The 23769-nt window shown below is 42.8% G+C and overlaps 2 protein-coding genes across 5 annotated transcripts in view; one reads left to right on the forward strand and one right to left on the reverse strand.

Annotated features, from left to right (window-relative positions):
• Positions 1-3459, forward strand: part of PTPN1 (protein tyrosine phosphatase non-receptor type 1) — a 40497-nt gene extending 37038 nt beyond the window's left edge. The window contains exon 9 of the mRNA XM_086622955.1: positions 1982-3459. Within this exon, the coding sequence (XP_086479081.1) occupies positions 1982-2189 (208 nt within the window). The 3' untranslated portion in view covers positions 2190-3459. The remainder of the gene's footprint in view (positions 1-1981) is intronic.
• A 3046-nt stretch (positions 3460-6505) lies between these two features.
• The window catches only part of RIPOR3 (RIPOR family member 3), a 52796-nt gene continuing 35532 nt past the window's right edge, over positions 6506-23769 (reverse strand). For all 4 annotated transcript variants that reach the window (XM_086622953.1, XM_086622950.1, XM_086622951.1 and 1 more), the window contains 11 exons: positions 17727-17856; positions 16167-16751; positions 15107-15246; positions 14129-14261; positions 13264-13372; positions 11890-12051; positions 11185-11343; positions 9897-10099; positions 9533-9616; positions 8654-8744; positions 6506-7544 (listed from right to left, as the gene is read on the reverse strand). In XM_086622953.1, coding sequence (XP_086479079.1) covers positions 7444-7544; positions 8654-8744; positions 9533-9616; positions 9897-10099; positions 11185-11343; positions 11890-12051; positions 13264-13372; positions 14129-14261; positions 15107-15246; positions 16167-16751; positions 17727-17856 — 1897 coding nt within the window. In that variant the 3' untranslated portion in view covers positions 6506-7443. The remainder of the gene's footprint in view (positions 7545-8653; positions 8745-9532; positions 9617-9896; positions 10100-11184; positions 11344-11889; positions 12052-13263; positions 13373-14128; positions 14262-15106; positions 15247-16166; positions 16752-17726; positions 17857-23769) is intronic.

Here is a 23769-nt window from a genome sequence, read left to right on the forward strand (position 1 = left end):
ATCAAGGGAAGGTTTAAAGTTCCCCTACTACGTGGTCTAACAAGACAACTTCAGCTTCCCGTAGGAATACTGGAACTAAATACCAAGTTTTAGTATTGTCTTCAGAACTAGAGCCTTTCCAACAGATGCAGCTGGCAGGCTTGATGTGTTTTATTTATGTCAGCCGGCGGGGGAGCGTGTGACTCTGGGAACAGGAGACCAGTGAGATGTGTTTCCGATAGTCTTTCTTCAAAATACACCTCCTCTAATTTCACATAGCAGAGAGGCTGAGACCATGAGCTGAACCTGTTGTCTCCCTCCAAATTCTGCTGGGGGCGAGGAGATAAACCAGAACTGTTTCCCTGCCCAACGTGAAACAACATTTTGATCAGGATTTTTCTTAATCAGGGGAGATTCTGGAAGTAAAATACTCAAATTCCAAACATCTTTACTAAAAAGAAAGGAAATCTTGGAAATCTGAACGGACACAAATGGAGGCTTAGCTACAAAAGGAGGAAATGCTGCGATGGTAGCACGTCCCTCTTTCTTCCCTCGGTGACAATATAGTTCTGTTACCAGAATATTTGCTGGGGACGCAAGATGCCAGCTCATGCTTTCCATGCCTAATGAAGAGCATGGATTTAAAGCTGGTATCTTGTGTCTTCTCATTAGCTACACAAATCTGAATTTCTCAGGGGATAGGTGATTTCCTGGAAATGCTTTACACAGTTTAGTGTAAACGAACATAAGACACGTCCAGCTCTAAAGAGCTCAGACTCAGATTAATTTCATTTATTACAGTCCCTTGTCTGAGGGTGCAGTCCAGTCATCCTCTGGAACTGCCTGTCTTCATTGATTGCAGAGGCTGGCTTGGACTAGACATCTACGGTTGACCTTGCCGAAGTTAAATCCTACCTTGTGCATGTTCCAGGTGCACCAGGAAAGGCCAGGATTTGAATCCTGAGTGCCCTTGTTCTGCAGCAGTATTGTTGCTGCAGGATCAGGCCTCCTTTGTGATCATCCCTCTTGTCCTCGCGTCCTGGACAGTGCGTCTAGAAGGGGGGAAAGGGAAACTTGCTAGGCAGGAGGGGGAAGGAATGGAGAGGAGAGGAGCTGCCTGATGTGAGAGGACATGGGACAGTGCGAGGCTGGAGGAAATGGAGAGGTAGAAAACAGGCATTGTGCTGGCAGAGGTGAGGCACGAAGCAGAAGCCTTGAGCACCATTATTTTCCTGCCCAGATCTTCTAGTGTCTGGAATGGAAGATTCCTTTCTTCTATGCTTAAGCTGTCAGCAGATGTCAAGGAAGCCTCCCTGCTGCTTACCACCCACTGTGTCTCCCAGCAGGGCGATGCTCTGCTTTCTAAATCCAGCTGGAAGAACTTGTACAGTAGATAGAAAAGTTCCTGCTCAGTTAAGAAGCTTCTTTGGGTGTCACTGTACTGCCCATGGGATGCAGATCTAGTATGAAGAAACAAAACCATGCTGAAAGAGTATTAAAAGGTGAAGAGATCTCCAGTTCCATCACCAAAGCCTTTGGCACTGCATTGAGCCACTCTGCATGAGCAGCCACAGTTCCATCATTCTCTGACCTCTTGGGCGGGTGCTTGAGTTTAGAACCGTAATGTTCTCCTGACCTGGATGTAGGTTTGGTTGGTGCTGGTTCAGCACCTCTCCCAGTGCAGGGAGCAGATCTGTGATAAGCAGTGGAAGTAGGTGGTGTTGAAAACTCAGTCAGCTTATTCTTCAAAGGGCACATAACGCTCCTAAGCGAGGCTTTTGGTGGCAAGCGCTGTTCTGAACCTGTGATTTACCCGCCAGAACTGTAACAGTTCGTCAGAGGCTTTGGTTTGTCACCTGCTGCAGCTCCTAATAGCAGCCCTGATAGATCTCCCGCTTCGTCTGCGGTGTTTGGTGGGAGAGGCCGTGCTCTTGTAGAGTCTGCATGGCTTCTCTCCTAAACGGAAAATCCAACACTGAATGTTTATTTCTTTGTCCTTAAGCACTAGTCAAGACACTGAAATTCGGAGGAGAACTGTTGGTGAAAATCTGCGTCTCTCGCCCCACAAAGAAGAGCCGATGAAGTCAGAAAGCTCCGACGAGGAGGATGAGAACATGGTGACGACTTGGAAGCCGTTCCTAGTGAACATGTGCATGTTCGCTTTCCTCACGGCAGGAGCTTACCTCTGCTACAGGGTGTGGTTTCACTGACGGACGTGCCGAAGGATCCACCCTGCAGAAAGCACCCACCACTCGGTCGGTTTGTGATAAGCTTCTGGAAGGAAAGCGCCTGGGGCACGCGAGCCTTGTCTCAGCGGAGGCAGGTCATGGGGTGAAAGGCCAGAACTTTGGTTAGGGCTTAGGGAGAGCTGATGCACTAGGGTTTGATCCAGCCCTGTGGTCCCAAGAACAGAATATTGCAATCTCAGGGCCTTGAAAATATTCAGGAGTAAGCAGAGAAAATGCCAAATAGTCTGTTTTCCTTTTTTTCTTTTCTTTTTTTTCTTTTTTTGTTTTTTTAAACTAAATAATAGAATTACAACACATTGTTGTTTTTAGCCTTTTTTAAAAAGCTGATTCTTTTTCTTTTGTGTTTCGGAAAAACTAGGCACAAGTGAAACTCGCTTGTACTCTCCAAGTGTTGTAACCAAATACATGACTTACATTGATGAGTTCCCAAAAAAAGAGAAAGAAACCCACATACCTGAAGAATGTAAACTTTTTAGAAGGGGAGAGTGGTGAGGGGAGAGGTGTTTGTGGTTGGGTTGTTTTGTTGTTTTTTTTTTCTTTTTTTTAACTTGCTTCATCATTAAAGACTGAGTTGTGGGCAGTGCCTGTGGTATTGAGATATTTAATCCTGGTGTAACTGTTCCTAGAGAGCTGATTGTTTTACATGTGTTTAGAGAAACAGGCTTCTGCGTTTGCTCAGGGTATCCCAACATGTCAAGCTCTTTTTTTTTCTTTTTTTTTTTTTTAAATAAGTATATCTCCTCATTGACTTTTGTTGCACTCTACTTGCACATATGCCTATTTACATTGCACCATGCTTTGTAAAGCTGTTTTTACTTTTATATTCTGGGTTAGGAGAGGTTGAGGGGAGGGAGAGAAATGGGAAGGGAAATTCAACCAAAACACGTCCACCAGCATTTTGCAGTTGGCGTTCAGAAGGACCAGTTCTTAAACCTCATCATTGGGAATGTAAAATGCAGTTTCACTCAACACCTGCTCCGTAGGGAATAGCGCGCTTCCTGCACGGGCCAGGGAGGTAACGTACTCGGAGCATTGCGGGCAGCGAACAGGAGAGCATTTCAGTGAACCCAGAGCAATTAACGCTGTGGCAGCTTCCTTAAGGCATAAAAATTGAACAGAGACACGTTGGCCTGCGAGCGTGTTGGTTGGCTCATGATGTGGGCGGGTGTGGGTGCTGCTTAAGACTTAAAATGCTGGTCTGGTTTGGTTTGGCATGAAGATGTGCCCTTCAGCAGCTTTCGGGTGTGGTGGTGGAAGAGGGCAGGCCTGGCACGGCTGCAGCCAGGGCTGCTGCTGCCCTGAGGTGGGCGAAGTGATGGGTGGGTTTGTCCTGCGCCACGCTGTGCCTGTTACTCCGCTCGATCCGGGGCCTGAATAACGCCGAGTGCTTGTAAACACAGATTTGGGTGCGTTGGTGGAACTGCGACTGGAATCCGGCGTGGCACTGAACGGCCTTGGTCAACGCTGTTCCTCTGGTTAGTACTAAATTACTAACAGCTTAAACAGCAATTGCAAAGCTTTCTTTGCTCATGTCATGGGGCAGAGGGTCCGAGTAAACTCCCTACGGAAAGTTGTAGTGATGGAAGCCGAACCATGGCAGCTAATTTGCAAGTATTACTAATCCATTCTTGTTATTTTCAAAGGCTTTGTAGATTTATAGCACTTTGCTGCCATTCTCAGCGCAGACATGGCTGTGGAGTGTCTTTACATGTCTCTCCACTCCGTATTTATTTTTCCCAAGCTGGCTGTAGGTGTAGCTCTTTTCCTTCAGTGGATAAGTTGGTGAACGGGAGGGGGTGGGTGGGCGGAAGTTATTTCTACTTTGTGTTTTGTTAAGCTTGCATCAAGGGCTTTTCAAAAGTACAATAAATAATCCTCAGGTCGTACTGGGAATGGATACTTTACCTGTGAGACTGTTGGTCAGACCAGTACTTGAAAGGAGGAATGTTGTAATCAGTCGATATTTAGTTATATTATTGGAAACATGGAAAATGAGTATAGAAAAATGGTAATATATAATGGCTCATCCGTGTATTTAAGATACAGTATGTGACTGCTTCGTCCCCACTATCCTCTCCATCAGCTGGTAGAACATTGTTCTAAGGCAATATTTGTACCCATTTGTACTAAAATGCATGTGAAGTCTTCTCGTGTCCTGATGAAATACCACGTGCTTGAAGGGTGAAAGAACTTCTATTTCTGCTTCCTGATGTGCCCAAGTTAAATTTGCATGAACTGATCGTTAAGCGGCTGTGGTTCAAAGGGTGTTGCTGGAGTATCCTCGTTCAGCGATAGACTGGTTTGGTGTTTATCAGATAACTTGTACTCACCTAATCCTTGGCATGACTTCCTATGGAATTTCTGCGTCCTCAGTGTAACCCGGTTGTTCGGCATGGTTCATTTCAGCTGCGTAAGTGTAGTACAGACATTCCAGAGAGTTCAGCAGCCATACTCACACCTCACCTCCGGTCGCTTGGGGAAAGCGAGAGCTCCATGATTTCAGGGTAGGACTTGCTGTGCTGCTGTCCACGCTGCTCTGGAGGAGGGAGAGAAAAGCCTCTTCCGCAGGAGCGCGCTTTGATCTGCAGAAATAGAGGCTCCTGATGCCATGGCCCGTTGAAAAATGAACAGAGATACTGCTCCCAAGAGGGAATATTTTATATTTCAGGCTTGACAGAAAAGCAAAGTATCCTTCCTTTGAATCCAGAGTAAGTCACTTGCAAATTATTCTAACAAGAGAAAGTTGCAGATGACAAAAAAATGTTTTGAACACCCCCCTTTCCACCCAGGTATTTTGCCATTCAGAATATCTGTTCCGAATCCTGAACTTGCACTGTCCCAGGATAGGCAGTGGAACAGCCCACGAGCCCGGTGAGGTGTGTCTAAGGCTGGTGATACTGAACTGTAAACACTTTTGTTTTGATGTCCTGTATCTGTATGTAGTAGTTTGGGTGTGTATATACAGTAGCGTTTCAAAGTGGGTGTATTGGTTAACCTATTCCTGGAAAATGGACAAATATCCATGTTAAACTTGTTAGAAAGTTAGTGAGCTGCTCTGCTATATGCCTTAAGCAAATATTTACTCATCAGGTCTTTCTTTTTTACAGATTGCCATAGAATAAACTTTTTTAAAAAAAAGAAAAAAACAAAAAAGCTAAATGTTTTGGTATAATACATTTTCAGGTATCTTGTCTTTTGTGTAAGCCGCTGCAAAGACCTCACAGGTCATAGTAAAATTGTACAGTTTTTCAATTTCCCATACAAGTTTTCAGTTCTCATTTTAGTTGTAACAATAAAATCTTTTTTTAAAGAACATACCTGAGTGTCATTGCTTCCTGTCTTCTCCGTGCTGGAGCCACTGACTCCTGTTCCGAGCCGCTTGCAGATCAGGGCTAGTGTGACAGTTGGTGGGGGGTTTGTAGAGTGAGTTAAATGTTACTGTAAGAACTTACTCTCTTTTACTGAGCTCCGACCTACAAGTAAGTGACAGGAGTAGTCTGTGTCTCTTCCTGGCACATACATCTCCCTCCTCTAGTCTCTCACTTTAAACGTTAAGTTTTAACTATCTTGGCTCAGGAATCAGTGTATTATAAAAAAAAAATGTAGTAACTCTCAAGCAAAAATATTTTTTGCAACTTTCAGTTGTGCCTTAACACGGAGCTGTGTTTGGTAGGGACAGGGTTGTGTACCTGTTTGTTACAGCAGCTGCAGCCATCACATTGCCGTGTTGTTTGGATTAAAGTATTTACCTCTTTCTTTCTATTTTTAAAGCTACAAAGGGAGGAGAGGTGCTTGAAGAGAGGATTGTCACAAGTTTATGTAGAACAGCTGTGGGGGGTTTCCATGCAGTGCCCCTCAGAAACTGTCAGTACCTGAACCTTCAGGCTGCCTTCCGAGAAAGTGATGGGGCTGCCCCGTCTCCTGGAAGGCACCAGCTGTTTCCCTTTCCCCCACCTCCTGAAGGGGAAGAGGAAGGGAGAGGGGCCTGGGGAAGTGGAGAATTTACCCATGTAGAACAACTTCTTTCCTCTGCTTTTAAATAAATCTGCCAACCAAAAGCAGAGTTCCAGCACAGATAAGCAGCCTCTTCAGTTTTCCTTTGCTATGGAATAGCAGGATCTAACACCGTGGTCCTGCTCTGCACACATCAGGGTGTGTGACATCCTGCATATCAGGCTAAGACATGTGTCAATTAAGCATCTTCATTCCCTTCAGGGCTTTATTGCCTTAAACCTGTTCACAACACCAGCACATCAGTATCAAGCACCTGCAGGAACTTGTCTCAAATGTTTTATTAGAATTTTAGAAAACAGTATGAAATCCAACAAATAAATACTGAATAGAAAAGTAAAATATATATATATATAAAAAAATATATACATATGAGCCAAACCCTTTCAAGTATTTTACCTGAAACCAGGCTTCTCTGTATGGCTCCCCTCCACTAAGTTAAAAAAAGGTCAAGTCAGGAGCCTGACAATGGGCATATGATTATTAGAAATCTTGATCCATGACTAAATGAATACATCAAAAAAACAACAAACAAAACTTATACAGAGCTATCCGTGTGTCCGTCAGACCTGTACCTGGCAAATACCACACAGCCTGTGCTGTGGATACACACTCAGTACATATCCTTGTCAGTCCTTGCTCCAACCTGGCCTAAGTTGCCATGATTGTGACAAAATCAGCTTCTGAAGGAACAAGCTTTCCTCCTGCAACTAAATTGTACAAGGAAAGGAAAGCAAAGCACCAAGCAGTGCTGCCAGATTGTTCTCCTGTCTGTGGCCGTTGATGCAAATGATGGACTGTTGGAGAGTGATCGTTTCTCTCCTCTGAGAAAGTAATTTATTAATTTGGCATTTATGGGAAAACAGATCATGTTTGACTTACGGTTTGAGCAGGGACAGATAATTCCAATGAGATGGAGAATTTAACTCAAGTGACTACCTGGTTCCTTGTTCTAAGAGATCCTAGATTTTATTCATCCAGCACTTAGTATTTCATTTTGTGCTCACAGACAGTGAGAAAATATATTCCAGCCCACTTGGTGTAGATGGCAAACTCTCCTCTCTGGAAATAAACCTGTCCTCTCAGCATGCAGCATGTGCATAGCAGGGCATAAGTAAACCAGACACTGATAAACAACAAAAAATCCTCAAGTACCCATGTGTGGCCATGAGGACAATATGATTCAGCTCCTCATATTCCACAACTAAAATACTGTGATTTCGATTTCAGCCTCTTGTTGTACAGTTTCTCTTAGTTCACAGCAAATCCTGTCCATTTTCTCAAAGGCTTGCCGTCCCTTTTCACCTAAAGAGAGAGAGAAAACATCCCACACTGAGGACGAGAAGGCAGTTAGAAACACCCTGAGAAAGTGGTACTCCAGAAACACTTCTGGTTTGACCTCGTTCAGAACCAACAATAACTAACGAGAACTCTCAGTAGTGACAAACGTCTCTAAGGGAACAGTGTTCCAAAAACTGCTAGAAGCCACCGTGGAAAACCAGGTCTTCTGTAAGCATTTCCACATGAGCATTGACTTGGAGCACCCATTGCAGTTGGAAACCTTGTTCTCTAATCCATGTGAACCTGAGTGTTTCTGTGAAGCAAGTCTGGAGATCCCCAAAACAAAGCATGAATCCAAGTGGTTTCAGGAAGAACAGAACGGGGAAATTCCTGTCTCCCAGATAAACTGGACACCCCCTCTAAGCTGTTCAGCTCAGGCAGTTCTCCTTCACCCTCAGCACAAGTGCAAATACTGGACAGTAGCAAACTGGGAACACTGACACTTCACTAGCAGCTCCACTGTGGATCTGCTGAACTCAGGTGAAGTAACAAGCAATGAATCAGAATAAAACCATTTTGTTTGTACTCTTTACCCCTCCAGTATGCTGAGTGGAACCATTTGAAGCATAGGAACAGCCGAATCAGAAGGAACTAGTCAGTTTGTAGGCAGCTGGAAAAGATTACCAGACCCGAACTGTCTGTCCTTGTTTCGATACATAACAAGATCTTTAAATCATCTTGGCTAATCCCAGGAGAAGGGGCCGTACTGTCATCTGTCAGGTTGTAATGTCCTTTTTACAAAACCTGGGAGGAGACAATTGCTGATGCCAGTACTGCTATGAAGGACTCCAGCAGCACCATCAGCACTTTCGATACTTATCTCCCACCTTTTTAAAAAGTTTAGTGGTTCTTAAAGCACTTTATCCTACAGCAGCGTCCTTGGTCTGGTTCTACAAACTTTAATGGGAGCCTTTGGTTATTACCCATGGTACAAAGTTTATCTTACTGGTATGGAACAGCTGTTTATGAAATGTTTCCATTGTCCTAGATGGGTTCAGGTCGAACTGCTGGTTCTGCACTATTTCACATTATTTTTTCAGAATCTGTGTTTTATAGTTGTACGAAAGACTTACCAAAGGATAGTGTTGTTTCCCTGGCTGCATTCCTAACTTCCTCTGTTTCAGACTGGCACAGGTGGGCAACCTGCTCAATACTCTCCACACCCTGTTCGACAACAGAAAAATTTGCAACAGGAGCTTTTCAGCAAGCATTTTGATGAACGTTTTTTGCAAGGTAAACACATACGAAATAGCTCCCATCTCTTCTTGCGTCTGGATTCTACCATGACCTTTCTTTTCTCCCCAGCGTAACAGCTTGCAGGTAATTTTTCTGAGCATGATCTCACCTCTGCTACTTTCTCTCCTGTTTTAAGGCATGAAAAAGTGTAAAAGTTCTAAGGTACAGGTCACTGCTGCGGTACCATTAAATTAGCATAAAGTAATCAGGACCTTCACTGAAAGAGTTAATGCAGGTTGTAGGAAAGCAACAGTTGCTTTGCAAATCTGACTTTGAGATTGAGTGATTTGTTTGACCTGTCTTGCAATAAATCTGTTCTGACAGTTTCTCATAATAGCAATGCAAATATTACTTTTATTTTCTGACTATAATCAGCTATTGTTCAAAAAAGGTGAACTGATTTAAGTTTCTATAGTTAAAGCTTTAGAACCGACTCCCTACGTGACTGACTTGCTCACTTTTCTACAGACGTCCCCATGTCAGTCAGCATCGTCCTTCACCACTGACACCATGGTGGAACTTAGAAAACATCCTTTGCCATCGTGCTGTGCCTGTCAGATCGAAGTGAGACTCCAAGATGCCTGCAGCTCCCTCTGCCTGCTGCCTTTTGAATAAGAGCATTAAGAGTTTGGAACTTGGGCAGTCAAATAATCCTTTAATTCCAGAAGCAGTTTTGGCCGTACGCGCACAGCAAACGTAGAGCTGTAACTACTTACTCTGAGGTTTTTAAGGGCCAAACATGCAGCTTGCTGAAGTTTTGCATCACAGTCAGCTAAAACATCCGTGTAAAACAAGAGAGCCTAAATGAAAAAAGAGGACAAAAAGAAGAATAAAGGCTTTATAAACTTAAGTGTAATCGAGCACTTTTAAGTTCAGACTGACATTAGCTCTGCTGCACCTGTCTTAAATTGATTAAAGGATTTAGACAAGTCACTTGACTGCTGATGTAGTTCAGGTTCTGCTTAGCAGATTAACGAAGTGCCAGAGGACAATAGTGCTATTTGAGGATAAAACAAGTTCCATGTATTTCAGAGTCTATTCAGAAAGGCTGTAAAAAAAAAAAAAAAGCTGCAGCTTTACCTTTTCCCTAAAGCTCTTGTTTGCTGCTGCCCGGGAGAGGCAGGATGTGGCTGCTTTGCTGACGCGGTGGTTGTCGTCCAGCTGTAAAATCCCAAGTAGCCGCAAAGTCTGTGGTAGAGGCTGGAGTCTGTTCAGTCGCTTCCCTTTCAGTTTTTTAAGAGTCTTCAGCCGTCCCGGGCATTGCAGCTCCTCAATCAGCATCACTGCAAGCGAAAGGACTCAACTTCACTGACAAACCAAGGTGTTACCGAGAGCAGAGACTCCTCCCTAAGCCAGTCTCCTTTAGCCACCCGTGGTTATTCCCAGGCTAAGAAGTAGCACAGCAGGAAGCAAATCAGGACGACTGCCACTTTGACCATCCTGTCTTCTTTCCCTGTCATTGTTTCATTTCCTCCTATGCCAAGACTGTCTGAGGAATGGTGCAGAGATGAATATTTCACAACATTAGTTCATGGGGTGTGGGTGCACTGAGTACAACAGACAGTGCAAAAGGACCCCTAAACCTTTGGACACCAGGACAAGTGGGCTTCTCCAAAAATAAGGATAACACGATCAAGCAAAATGCTTTTAAACTCTCCGAAAGATCTAGCTGTACTGGTTAAAGAGAAAACCCTCTGTCCTTGAAAAAATAAGAAATCAGGCAGTGGACTGACAGTTTCAATTTGAAGAATATTCCAGGTCTTTTCCCTGACCAGCAACGCACAAGTTCTTAGTTCCCCACCAGATGAGTCATCTGCATCAAAATAAGACTAAAGATGCAGCCAATATCAGGAGTATTTTTAAAATAATTCTTTTCTGATACAGACTAAATTTTAAATTACTTTCATATGTTGGACTCGGATTCAGCAAGACACAGCTACCTCAGGCTAGAAAACGCACGTTAGTAACCTCTGAAATTTTATTGCTATGATCTGTATCCGATTACAGCTGCTGGAGTCACACAAAGCTCCAGGCACTCACTCAGCCCTTGAACCTGGCTGTAGGTCGCTGCCAACTTTGTTTCTGCTTTAACTTCAGAATATCACAGAACTCACTTTTTTAGGGCACTTCAGATAAACCCATCCTTCACACCTCTGTTTTGTTTCTACCTGGTTAGATATGGGAATCAAGCATGTCTCTCCTGTCCTAATTAAAATTACATGGTCATAAGGGGAATTAAAATGGGAATAAATTGTCAATGCAATGGTTGGGCTGTTTTCTGCCCTGAAAGCGTATCTGAGTAGTAACCTGGAGAGCAACAGCCAGCTGCTGGGCTTGTCCAAGCGAAGGAGCCAAGGACTGCCTTTACCTTCTTTAGCAAGTTTTCCCAAGTGTTTCTCCAGGCTGGTAATATGGTGTTTCTCCAGGTAGCTGTAAAATTGGAATAAAGTAATCGGTTCTGTTTGGAGATACAGAGAGGGCAGCAACCCATCACAGGTGATGATCTGCTCTAGCAACCTCTGCAGTACTGAAAGCAACACAGAAAAGAACAAATGAGAAAATGAAAGGTTGGTTAGATGGAAGCTGCTTAAAACAAATAAGAGTTCTAGTTTATTTTTAAAATGCACAAGGACAATCTTTAGCCATGAAATAAAATGAAGCAAGAGTGGCCTTGTGTTCAAGAAATGGACTAGCTGGGTCTCTTTAGCTTGGAGAAGAGGAGACTGAGGGGAGACCTCACTAATGTTTATAAATATGTAAAGGGTGACTGCCATGAGGATGGAGCCAGGCTCTTCTCAGTGGCTTCCAATGATAGGACAAGGGGAAATGGATATAAGCTGGAACACAGGAGGTTCCGCTTAAACATGAGGAAGAACTTCTTCCCAGTAAGGGTCACAGAACACTGGAACAGGCTGCCCAGAGAGGTTGTGGAGTCTCCTTCTCTGGAGATGTTCAAAACCCACCTGGGCACGTTCTTGTGTGATCTGATCTAGGTGGTCCTGCTCTAGCAGGGGGATTGGACTAGATGATCCTTTGAGGTCCCTTCCAATCCCTGACATTCTGTGACTAGTACCTGCTTCTAATTGACCAGGGTACTTTTCCTTCACTTTGAGCGTCAGTGTGTATTTTAGTGCATAACGGAATCTTTCTGCTGAAGCAAACAAGATGCTGCCAGGCTCTGCAAGATCACTCCAAATTTTCAGATAGTGCTTCTTCTTTTTAGTCTTCTGAATAACTGGGGGGAAAAAAAAATAATAAAAAAAATCACATTTCCAAAAGTTAGTGAGCTCTAGCAGATTTTGGATGTTAAATGAGAAATTAGGCACCAGATGGCATATCTGGAGCCGTGTCAGCATAACTTGTATTTGCGTTACATAGATGGCTTTGTTCAAAGCTGAAGATTCACTGCCAGTATTTTAACATGTGCAAGCATTGATTTCACCAAGTTTGGGTTGAGTTCCTAAACTGTCATTATGAGATCTGAATGAGATGCCTAGCGGCTCTCCTGCCTCTCATCATTCATTTTATCCCAGCATCTGAGTCAACCTTCAGAAGAACTTCCTGAGTTTAACTGTTTCCACTTCTGCCAGCAAGAGATGTGCCATTTCCAAGTGTTTTAGAGATCCTGTCATATGTACCTTCACAAGTGGAGAACTCAACCTCAGTGCACAGGCTGAGGCAGGCTTTCTTTCATTAAACACTTCAGAAGAGCACTCGAAGCAGTACCCTGTGGTTTCTCACTAGTATTTAAACCCTATCGTTTCTCACTCTTACCTGTGGAGATGTTGAACTTGTGTTCTGCGTTTGAGACTCCTGTACTTTCCTCAGCACACTGTGCCAAAGGCCCTTCGGAGCCTTGCTCTAGGGAACAGTTTATTCTCACAGCCTTCAGGATAAAATCTATCAGCACGTGCTTCCAACTAAAATTTGCATTCTTGCCACTACATTAACCAAGACAAGAACAAAAACTCTCAAAGTCTCCCATGGTGCCTTTGTCATTTTGTCATATCCAACAGTCAATGGAAGAATTTAGTAGGGGAAGGCCTGTGATGGGAAGAATTGCACACCAAACTTTTCTTGGAAATGTGTACAGAAGTTGGGCTGTTTGCTTACTAAGTAAAAGCAGATATAAAAGGATTTTATTAAGGCTATTCCGCTGTTCTTTGACTGCAAACTCCATCTATAACATCCCTGTTTCTAAGACATACCAGTTCAGTTACTATTTCTTTGAGCCAAACTTCAAGTCTTTTCCTTCCTTGCAGAGGGGAAAAAAAAAAACCAGTAAGCCCTGTTTTTTTTCTAAGAATCTAGATATAAGAGGTGTTTAAATTATGTGAATGTTTGTAAGGAATTTAGAAAGAAACCCTGATGTGTTGGGGGAAGCTCAGGTGGAGTTATCTGTACCTCTCAGAACTCTGGCACGCCTTGGACTAACGTAGTTACTCACTTTCTTCAACAGACATATCCAAGACATCCCCCAGGACTCGCGTCTGCTCTGATACTTCTTCCAAAATGCTCTCCTGGATAACCTGGGCTACGTTTGGTGACCTCAGTTTCTGAAATGCAACATGCTTATCTTAGTAGCTGAAACAAAGGCAGTATACAGTTCAAGATAAATGAAGATTTGTTTCTTAGAATCACGCTTCTAAAATCTGTGAGAACACACACCAGCTGCTCTCAAAAGGCCTCTTTTCCCATCACAGCATGGAGAGGTCACTTCTGAGCACAAAGCTGCTCAGCAGAACAGGATGAGTAAATCATATTATGCTGGAACAGGCTGTCCAGCATTTGGCGTTCTTCTCTGCCCCTGCCAACTCCATAGCAGATCAATACTAACAGTTACACTGTCCTCCGCTGCCCATCCCCATCACAGGCAGTACTTTGAGGACAATAATAAGCTTGAGCACAATAACTGAAATTAATTGAGGAATGAGTTCAGCAGAGGAGATAAGACGACTTCTTTCTTGGCCTACATGCTACCAGTTTCTTTCTAGTAGTAGCAAGTTTCTGTTCATTAAAAAATTGATCACCTGTTACAATTCAACTCAAATCTGTCCTACTGCATTAGCAGCCTGCTTTGGGCACAACTGTATTACTTGGAGCTTCAGCAAAACTCAGAGGCTGAAAAAAAGCAGCAGAGTTTTGTATGACATGTTCTGCGCACACACATGTACACACTGCATTTTTCGGACTCAATTTCTATTCTGGCTCTTTCTGCTTTTATAAAGGAACCAGCTACAGACTCACTTTTGTCCATAATCAGAATCAACAATTAAAACCAGTGCCCTGGAAACCCACAGGCTACTCCTTACCTGCAAAAGGCCTTTGCACAGCTTCAGATGAGTTATCAAAAGTGCATCTAAGTTGTCGTCACCAGTAGTTACATCTCTTGTTTCTGTTCTCATGTCACAGCTCAGGGACTGAAGAGTGTTGTCATTGCACGTGCTGTTGAGATGAGGGGAAAAAGGAGTTTAAATCTCACCTCATCACCAAATGAACACGAGGGCGTGCAGCCTCAGTAGCAGTCTTAAAGTATAAACCAAGAGGCATTTAACAGGTAACATCATTTCTTATTGCATTTAAAACACTTCTCAAAAACATGAGGACTTTATTTCTAAAACTCATTCCAGGACAGTAACAGGAGATCAGCTGATTCCACAAAATTCCATTTTGGAGAATCAATACTAGGAAAAGATGCTTCCAGATAAGGTGAACTGAGTTGCTGCGTCATTTGCAACAAGTGAACTGCAAAAGCAGCACACGTAAGACCAATCCCTTGGTGTTCTCCCAGCTCGATGATACTGGGAGTGTACTAAGTCTCTTGGGATCGGGCTCGTACTTCTGGAACCTAAGTCTCAGTGCTACACAACCTGCAAAATGCAAAACTAAATTCCAAAGCAAGAACAGGTAGAAGAGCTCTGTGAGTTACTTGCAGCTCTCTTCCTTGGCAGCGCAGAGCTGTTCAGCACCATCCTGATAAGCCTGTTTCCTGCAGTCTGTTTCCAGCAGTCCTGCAAGTCAGGCTTTCTATCGTATCCTGCGGGTGTCATTCTGCAAAGTTTTCCGTAAGTTCAGTTTAAGTTTCCTGCTATTTCCATCTGGTAGGTATTCCAAATTATCAGTCTCAGAGAACTTAAAAAAAATTGGTTTCTCTCCTGGATGTTCATACCAACAGCAGCTCTGCACAACCGTTGCTTAGCCAAGCACGATGCACTGGTAAGCATTCCTGGGATCAGCCCTCCTTACCCCTTTTTCCCAGTCCCCTGTAACAAAGTGCTGCAGGTACATACCTGATACTGGCTGTCCTTATGCTTCCAAATAACGAAAGCTCATCAGCACTACAGTCAGCATTTAAAAAGTCAAAACTTTCCAGTACTGTCTCCACCATTAAACTTTCTGTAGATGAATGTTTGTGATGAAGTGTCTTTGGCTGTTGGTGGAATGGAAGGAAAAATACTGTTATTTGTATTTATCAAGCCATTTTGCATCAGTTCTTTGCTGTTTTTCAAATCACTCTTAACAACAAATCAATTTGCTTTTCTGATTTCATTCTTAACACTTCAGGAAAGTTAGCTCTTGGTACAGCACTCTGATCCCAAAATAATGTTGGTAATTAAATTCAAAACAGGCTTCAATATTTTAATCTATTTATATTCCTCTGTGGATTTCCATGCCTGTTAAGTTCAGTATAAGAGGTGATGTTCTCTGCATCTTCCACCACTAGGCCTTACATAAAGTCCTACAGTATCTTATTCTCCCAAGTCTGCACACTGGCCCCATGTACTACAAAGCTACCAAATTTGCAGTATAACCCAGTGCTTGCAGAAAGTTCTTCTTCAGGACCTTTCCTCTGAAGAAAGAAATGTTTTCAGCGTCATACAACTTGTCAGACAAACTAAACTGCCTGCAAAAGCTAGGTGATCCTGGAGAAAAGTTAGGTTTGATGAACCAATGCAGTCATCTCAAGGTGTACTAAATCTGAAAATCACAAAAAAAAGACGCAGCAAACCAAGATGCAGAGGCTCTGACACACCACTCAGATTCTGCTTAGCCCAGACTAGTTTCCACGTTGACTGCATGCAGTTTCTTAATTGCTTTCTCCAGATTACTAATTTGCACACAGCAGCCAAAGGCTCTCAGAGATGCTGTGCAACTATTGCTCCTGTGCAGTTGGCGCTCCAGGCTGCCTTTTCTGAGTAGTGCCTGACCTCTGGTGGCCAAACTTACTTTTTGGGAATATGCCATCGATACATTGTTAAGTCAAATCCACCACAGGATCATGGAACTTCTACAGGTTTAGGAGTAACTGTGGAAGCTACACCATCTACCAAGAGTAAAACACTGCCATACCTTTAATTTATCCCTCAGAGATGAAACCTGGTACTGCAATTTCTCCAGCTGAGCTTGCCCCACATCATGTAATTTCAGCAAATTTAACACTTCTTGGAGAGTCTTATCAATTGACTTTGTATGTCCATCTAGTGTTAGGTCATGTGCAGCATTCAAGCTTTTCTGACCAACGTCTTCTTTGTCTGTCAGACGGCTATTTCTGGTCTGGTTGAAAGAATCTCTACCACCTTTGTGACAATTCAGAAAACTAGATGGGTTATTTGGAAATCCATCCATACACGGAGTCTTCTTCAGGATATCTAGAGTTGTGTGATTTGGAACAGGATGCTGTCGCTCTTCTGCACAAGTCTCTTGAATAATCACTGATGGCAACATCCTATGGTACAGGGCTGGAGTTGTATTTCTGGATTCTGTCCCTTTTTGATCCTCAGAGCTGAAGGAGTCTGCCTCACTTGTCTCTGCAGGAGTGTGAGGCTTGCTTCTCCCACGTACATCAAAATCACAAGCAGCCAAGTAGCTCAATATGCTGGGAGGCTGAGCTTCATCACTTACATCCCCTTGGTTCTGCCCTTGTTGCAAAACAGACTGCAGCAAACAGATTCACAAGTGAGCACACACACAACTGAAAAGCATGAGATACCACCTAAGATAGAGAACCATGGTTTCCGCTTCTTGGAAACATACACACCGAAACTGCTCAAAACCACAGGGCTCTTCTCAAGGGAACCAGGCCAGAACAGACTGGACAAAAGAAACTATTGAAACAAAGTTCTAAGAGCCTACTGCATGAACTAAGTAGAAAAGTAACTGTGCTTTAGATCTTTTGGATGAAAGTTACCAAGACAGCTAAAAAATTGTTTCTGGAAAAAGAACCTTGCCTAGCAGCTTTGGTGTTACATCAGATCAGGACAGGATGTGAAGGTGGTGGTTAGAGGAAACGTTCATTTTTAAGGGTCCAACATACTCTGTGCAAATAATAAACCTTTCTGAAGGCTACATACTCTGCTGCCTTGGTGAGGCAACGCCAAACCCGACTTAGACTTGATGTTAGGGGAACATCTATATGATGTTTTCAGTATTTGAGATCGATGGCAGAGTTAACAGGATCACACAAAACAACCATTAAACCAAAACTTTCTTGAATGAATGAGAGAGGACAGGGTTTCTATTCCCATGGGCTACACTTTGCAAAAAATGGCGTTGAGGAAGAGGAAGGCTATTTCACATCACACCTCTGTGGCACCATTCTGCTCCACAGATACTGAAGCAGATTGGTTCCTAGTTTGATTCCCACTGTAGACTATTAGAGCAGATGCCCACACCTCTACCCTTCTGCCTGCCAAGAAAACTATTTGGCAGGTGTTTTGCTTTTACAAAATCTAAAATGGAACTCAAAAGAATAGAGGTTAAAAGAAAAAAAACAACAAAGCCTCAAAATAAACGGCAATGTCCCTAGAGTGCTACATTTTCACATTTCTGAGTGTTTTTCAATAGCCTAATCTAATAAAAAATTGAGTCTTTGATCTGCACTTTGCATTTTGCTTTCCTCAGCATACTCACCAGGTAGTATTTCTCTCTGAAGCTGGGAGTATTTGGTGGAGTCCAGTTGTATAAAGAGCTCTTCCTGCTACTCACAGAAAACTTGGCAGTGGTTCCAGGTGACAGAAACAGGTTCTCTGTATCAAAGGGGCTGTAGCAGAAGACAAAGGCCTAAGTGTCAGTGAGACCAGAAAGCACAGATATGATTAGCAGCAGGAACAGCTGTTAGGATTTGAACTGTGACATTTACTAAACACAGAGAATAAAAGGAAAGAGGGATTACCTGACTGATATCCTCAATTGTACCAGCAGAGAAAGAGGTAGGCAAAAAGGTTGCAGGTTTTACATAGAATTTTCAACACCCTTTAGACAGAGACCTGTGCCACAGCCTTTGGAAGAAGAGTCCAACAGGCCTCAAGTCTGAGGTGCCCTTTGTCCTTCTGCACTGTCCTACACGGACACCAGTGCTGCCAAGTACAGTACAGGCTGCTTGCTGACAGCCACCAGACAGCTAGGAAGACACACACCATACCAGATAGGAAGGAAATATAACACATGTAATAAAGGAAAACTGTCACTAATTTCCCTCCTGCAGAGCACATGGCACCTGGAAAAGCCACTAAAAAAACCTTCATCATCCTTCAAATGTTAACAAACAACTCGTTTGGCTGGCAGAGCAAGCTTGAGCAGTGGTACATGGCAAGTTCTGTGGTTCGCACAGTCATGGACAAGCTTAGTTGTAGTCCCAGAGGACGCTGGCTATGGTCTACAAGAGTTTGACAAGACCCGCTCTAAAGACTTCCCAATTACCTACTACATCCCAGCCATTGATTTCCCAGCTCCTTTGTAAAGCAGTCTAAGGAAATTTTGACAAACTATCTCCCAAAATGCAACTCAGCTAACCAGGAGAGGGAAAACATATTTAAAGTTAAGTAAAGCAAGTTTGCTTTTTCTGCATGTTACTTTTGTTCCCTAGTGATATGCCTTGTGGCACCAAAATAAAAGTTTGATTTTCCACTTAAGGACTGGCATTTTGGAAAAAAGTGAATTGGTTGTAACAAATCTGATTTCATAGATATGAATATAGCGACCAAACAGCAGGGTAAAGTCAGCTGCACTTAACTGTATAATACAAGAAGCACTAGAAGCCTGAAAAGAGCCAAAGAATAACAAGGAGTAATCGATTACAGGGAAATGAACTTCTGCTCTCCAGCAAAAGTTGAAAAATAGAGCTTCAATTCTCCCTAGCTTCTCGTGTTGCACAGGGACAATTCTCAACAGCATCCTGCAGCACAACACACTGCCGTGCTCCTCAGCATGGAGGCACCACTCTGTGGGCTCGCCTAATACACGTTAATTGGCCAAATTAACCAGTGTCACCCAGCTGGGGTTCATCAAACAGGCCACTTTCATGGAGTCACATCAACAACCATCTGCGTCATCTCGCTATGCAGAAAATAAATCAGGTTTCTGACAGTAAGAGCCTTTTAGCCAAAGCCTGCTATGTTTACTGATGGAAGCAAATTACTTCCACCCATGGCATTTCTTAAAGAAGAATCACAGGGATCCATTCCTCAGATTTTCCATTTTTAGCTTTTAATATAGCAATGCAGTAATGCAAAATGACACTTTGGAGGAAAGGGACAGGAATAACAACCTAAATCCGTTTTGCCTCTTTGACAATTGCTAAAACCCTCTAGCAACATAGAGCTATTCAGCTGCCCTCCAAACAAGCACACGCTCCCCGTTACTGCAAGATAACGAGTTGCGAGAGCAAAGCCAAGGGTGAAGGAAAAAAAATGAAGTATGCTCTAAAGCATCTATTATTTCTTGGTTGTGAGCTCTTTGGGCATGATCTATCATCTTGTTCCACATCTGTACAGAAAACAAAACATCATGCTGGGACAGATCTACGAATCCATCTCTCCCAGCACCTTGACATTGACAGAAACCAGTAGGGGATATTCAGAGGAAAAGCACAGGAAATAAGTCAAGCATAGTAGGCTTTCCCCAGACACATACTCCAGTTTGAGGCAATCCATAGCTTAGATCTGTCATGCACCAGACTTTGCAAGCAGACTGTTGCCTTTAGTTGTCGCACACTTCGCCTTAGTTTGTCTAGTCACTTCCTGAAATCATTGATGCAAAATCTCTGTGTAGGTCAAAAGCATGCCAAAACTTCTTTATTTAACTCTATATTGTAGAACAAGTACTTTGACTTCGGCAGCTTTCTGTGGCTGTACTGAGAGAAGAGGTGGTTAATCATTTCCTTTCCACATTCCCCACAGCGAACATCTATATACCTGTACAATACTATCCATCAACACCTTTTCAAGACTGAAAAATTCGATTAAAAAATGGAAGTGGCCCTACTTCTCTGATCATCTTTGTTGTCCCCATTCTATTTCTATACTGCCAAACATGCTGGCATGTTAGCATGACTAACTACAACACTGGCACTAAGTTACAATACTGGCATTAAACACCACAATGCCATCGTCGTTAAGCCCAACGTAAACGCAGCACGTAACTCTCCTTTAGCTTGCTTTAGCACCAGCACAGGACTTCAGCGTTCAGGTCCAAAACACACATGCCCAGCCTGACCTTGAAGGGCTTTACAATTCATCAGAGCTCAGGTTTCCTAGATTGGAGCTCCTACGACCATCAGAAGCTTTGCATCCACACACAGAGTGCCTCGGCCTTGCCAGCGCTGAGCACGGATTCCCAGTAAGATATTATTTTGTCATAACCACCAAATCTGGGGAGGGATGAAATACTTCAGATTTCTACCATTTCTATCACTCTGCTGCATTTTTCTGTTGGGTGTTTAAGGAGGACAGTGCCTCGTTTGTGTTCTCAGAGGAACGTAAGTAATCAAGCAGAGCATATAAGAGCTGAACTCAGCCCCAGAGGACCTGCATTCCCTTCTCCTGCTGCCAACACTGGCCTAATCACTCCCCTTCTGTCCAGTCACTCCATGCATTAAACACCACCTGGCCAGAGGGGCTCTTGGTGGATAGACCTGTCTGAATCCCATTACTAAGCCTGCGAATCCAGACTTGCATTAATACAAAAAAAGCAATTCTGGTCAACTGGATTGGACTCACTTTTAGTATCGAGATTTCTTTTTTCCCCCTTTTGAACACAGGTGAAAATGCCTATGCAATTCTAACAGTGTGGTGGTTGTTAGGTTTCTCCTACCCATAATAAGCTTGTGCATAACAAACACCAGTTTCAAGGTTAGTAGTACAGCTTATCACAAGACTAAGCTATGAAACATCACTTCCATCAAAAGCAGAGATGCATTGATGGACTACTGCCTAAAGACACACGAACAGGCAGTTACACATGCAGGTAAGTTTTCATGTATAAGAACAAGACTATCTGCAGGTATGTATAAAAAAAAGTTAAAAATAAATCAGACTTCCCTTCTTTCTTCTCCCTTAAGGTTTTTTTTTTTTTTTCCTCCTACTCCACAAACCCTTGTGAGCCAGGCCAGCACATGCTCAAAGAAGGCAGAAATCACAAGAGTGGTTCTGGCTAGATGGTACCCTTAGATCCCAGCACAGGGTGCTAACTGAAGTTCTGAAAAGAGAACACAGGCTTTCTCTGTCCTTCATGTGAGAGACAGAATTCAGACTGTTGTTTAGGTTGGCAAAAAAACCAAAAGCCTTCTGCCAAACTGGCCAACTAAGCTGTTCTGCAACAGGCCCAAGCTCATTCACACTCCTCATGGCGTAATCTATAAAGGAGTTGAAGGAACTTTTGTTACAGCCCAGAAGATTGGTGGCCTATTTAAAGAAAATATACATTTAGAAGTGGAAGAGTGATCTACATTTGGATTTCTCACAAAGCAGGTCTAGATTGAAAACTTGCCTCTCAGGGAAGTTTGGGCAAGTCAGCTGGATTTGTTCAGTTACTCTTAAAGAAAAAAGCAGCTGTTATTTTGAGTGCTCTGTCTTTGAAAATAGAAACACCCTGAGTTATCACCACACAACTACTCTTTTCCGTACAGAACTTCAGCAAACGGGCTGTCAAAGAGGAGGAGCCTGCCAGTTCCATGCAGAAGTGCTCTGGAGAATCCACTTGGTAGGATACCAACACATTTCGCAAAACTTAAACGCAGCAGAGACACGCAGCTGGATTTCTTATACACTTGGAAGAAATTCCAAGTGGGGATTAATTCCCAAAGAAAATGCGTCACCACTAACGCTGCTCCCAACTCAGTTGTTGCCAGCTCTAAAAGTTGGGTGATGGTTGTCCCAAATACCATCGAAGTGCTCATCTTGCCAATCAAAAGCTGCACTCTGAGCTGCAAGCTACTGCAACGATCAAGTGTCAACATAATTTAAATTGTGGGGTTTGGGTTGTTTGGTTTTTTTTTTTTTTAGAAAATTTGGTCACAAGTATCATTTGCTTTGAAGATTTAGAAATCTCTTTTCTGAGAAACTATGCAGTATCCCAGAATAGGAAGGGGCTTTCCTCATACAGTCCTTTTGGAAGAACAATTTACATGCATAATTATTTGTACAAGTTACTGACAGTGAGGAAAGGCAAGCAATTTGATCCAGCAAAAGTAAACAAAGTGAATCTGTTAGATTCCATTTGTGGGGGTTACAAGAAAAGAGTAGAAGTTCTCTTCCACCATGAATGTGCCATCTTCAAAAACAGATTTTATACCCAGTTCAATAAAGAAAACATGTCTCCTTCACTGCACAAGTGTAGCTTCTTAAGGCATTAGGTTAAAGTCACAGGGTAGAAGGACTTCCCTTATAAGAAAAGCATCTCTGCAAGCAGAAGGTTCTACCTGCAGTCCTTTCTGCTCCCAAACTACATCTAGAGCTTTTTATCACTTTACATTCAGATTAAAGCCAATGCAAGTTTTGGTGGTGTGCATTTGTTGCAGGGTGAGAGATGACAAATAAAGGCATCAGACTTTGCTGGGGATATAAAAGCCTGTATATCCTCCTGTGTCTCTCTTTCCTTCCCCAATACTAAGACATGCAAATGTCAAGCCACTGAATATTTTAATTGACCTTCATTTTAAAAGGCTGTCATTTTAAGAGCTACTTTTACTTTTTAAACAAAAGTATAATGCAACTTGCACCATCCCCGCTCCACACAGTTTTCCATAACTACCACGAACATCCCTGCTTTCAGATTCAAATGAGAATACGTACGTAACTTGGCACGAGCAAGAAGTTTCATAGAGCGTATAATGCAAGATCACAGCAAGCTTCTGGAACAAGGCTTTGTTACTCAACTAATTAGTGGCTCAGCTTCTCAAATAAGAAACAGAAGCCTCAAAAGTCTCAGAGCAGCTGCAGCACCTCACCAAAACAAAATATATACTGATGCCTATTGTTAGATCTCAGGAGAAAAAAGTGTCATAAACAACAGGTGTGGGCAAAACTCTGCTGCATGAATTTATTTCTCATTGACTTAGAGCAATGTGTGTATTTGAAAATAATTTTCAGATGCTGTTGCCAAGACTTGTATTTCAGCCCAATTGCATGTACGAGTCTACAGCAAATTTCAAGAACCACAGCATACACAAAAGACATTCAGAAAATAGTGTGTGGATCAATAAAGCTTTTCTTTCTCCAAACCCAGAAATGCAACCTGAAAACTATGAACACTTGAACAGGAATTGCAACAGAATACCTTTGTGGCATTTCTCCTATTGGTGGCTTAAAAGACTATGAGAAAGTTTAACTCAAATGATGCTTCCAAAGGTAAATAGAAACAGGGTATTAAGACCTGAAAAATCAAATCTTATTGTAAAATACGTTTGGTTACTTTACCCTAAGGGCAGGGAGACTTCACTCTTACTGAAAGATCTGTTTGACTCTTGGGCACACTTGGCAGATCACACATCCAACACATAAAAGGTTTTTTTTTTATTTTTGGTTAATTTTTAAGAAAACAAGAAATCAGCATGGCCACAGAGGAGCAGCTGTATAAGGCCGAGGCCTTAGGTGAGTCTAGCCTGCAAGGCATAGCTCCCTGCTCTTCCTAATCTAAACATTGTTCAGGTCCTGCTTTTCCTGAAGAGCGCCTAGAT

This window comes from Tauraco erythrolophus, chromosome 18 (assembly GCF_009769465.1).
Source record: "Tauraco erythrolophus isolate bTauEry1 chromosome 18, bTauEry1.pri, whole genome shotgun sequence".
Lineage (NCBI taxonomy): Eukaryota > Metazoa > Chordata > Aves > Musophagiformes > Musophagidae > Tauraco > Tauraco erythrolophus.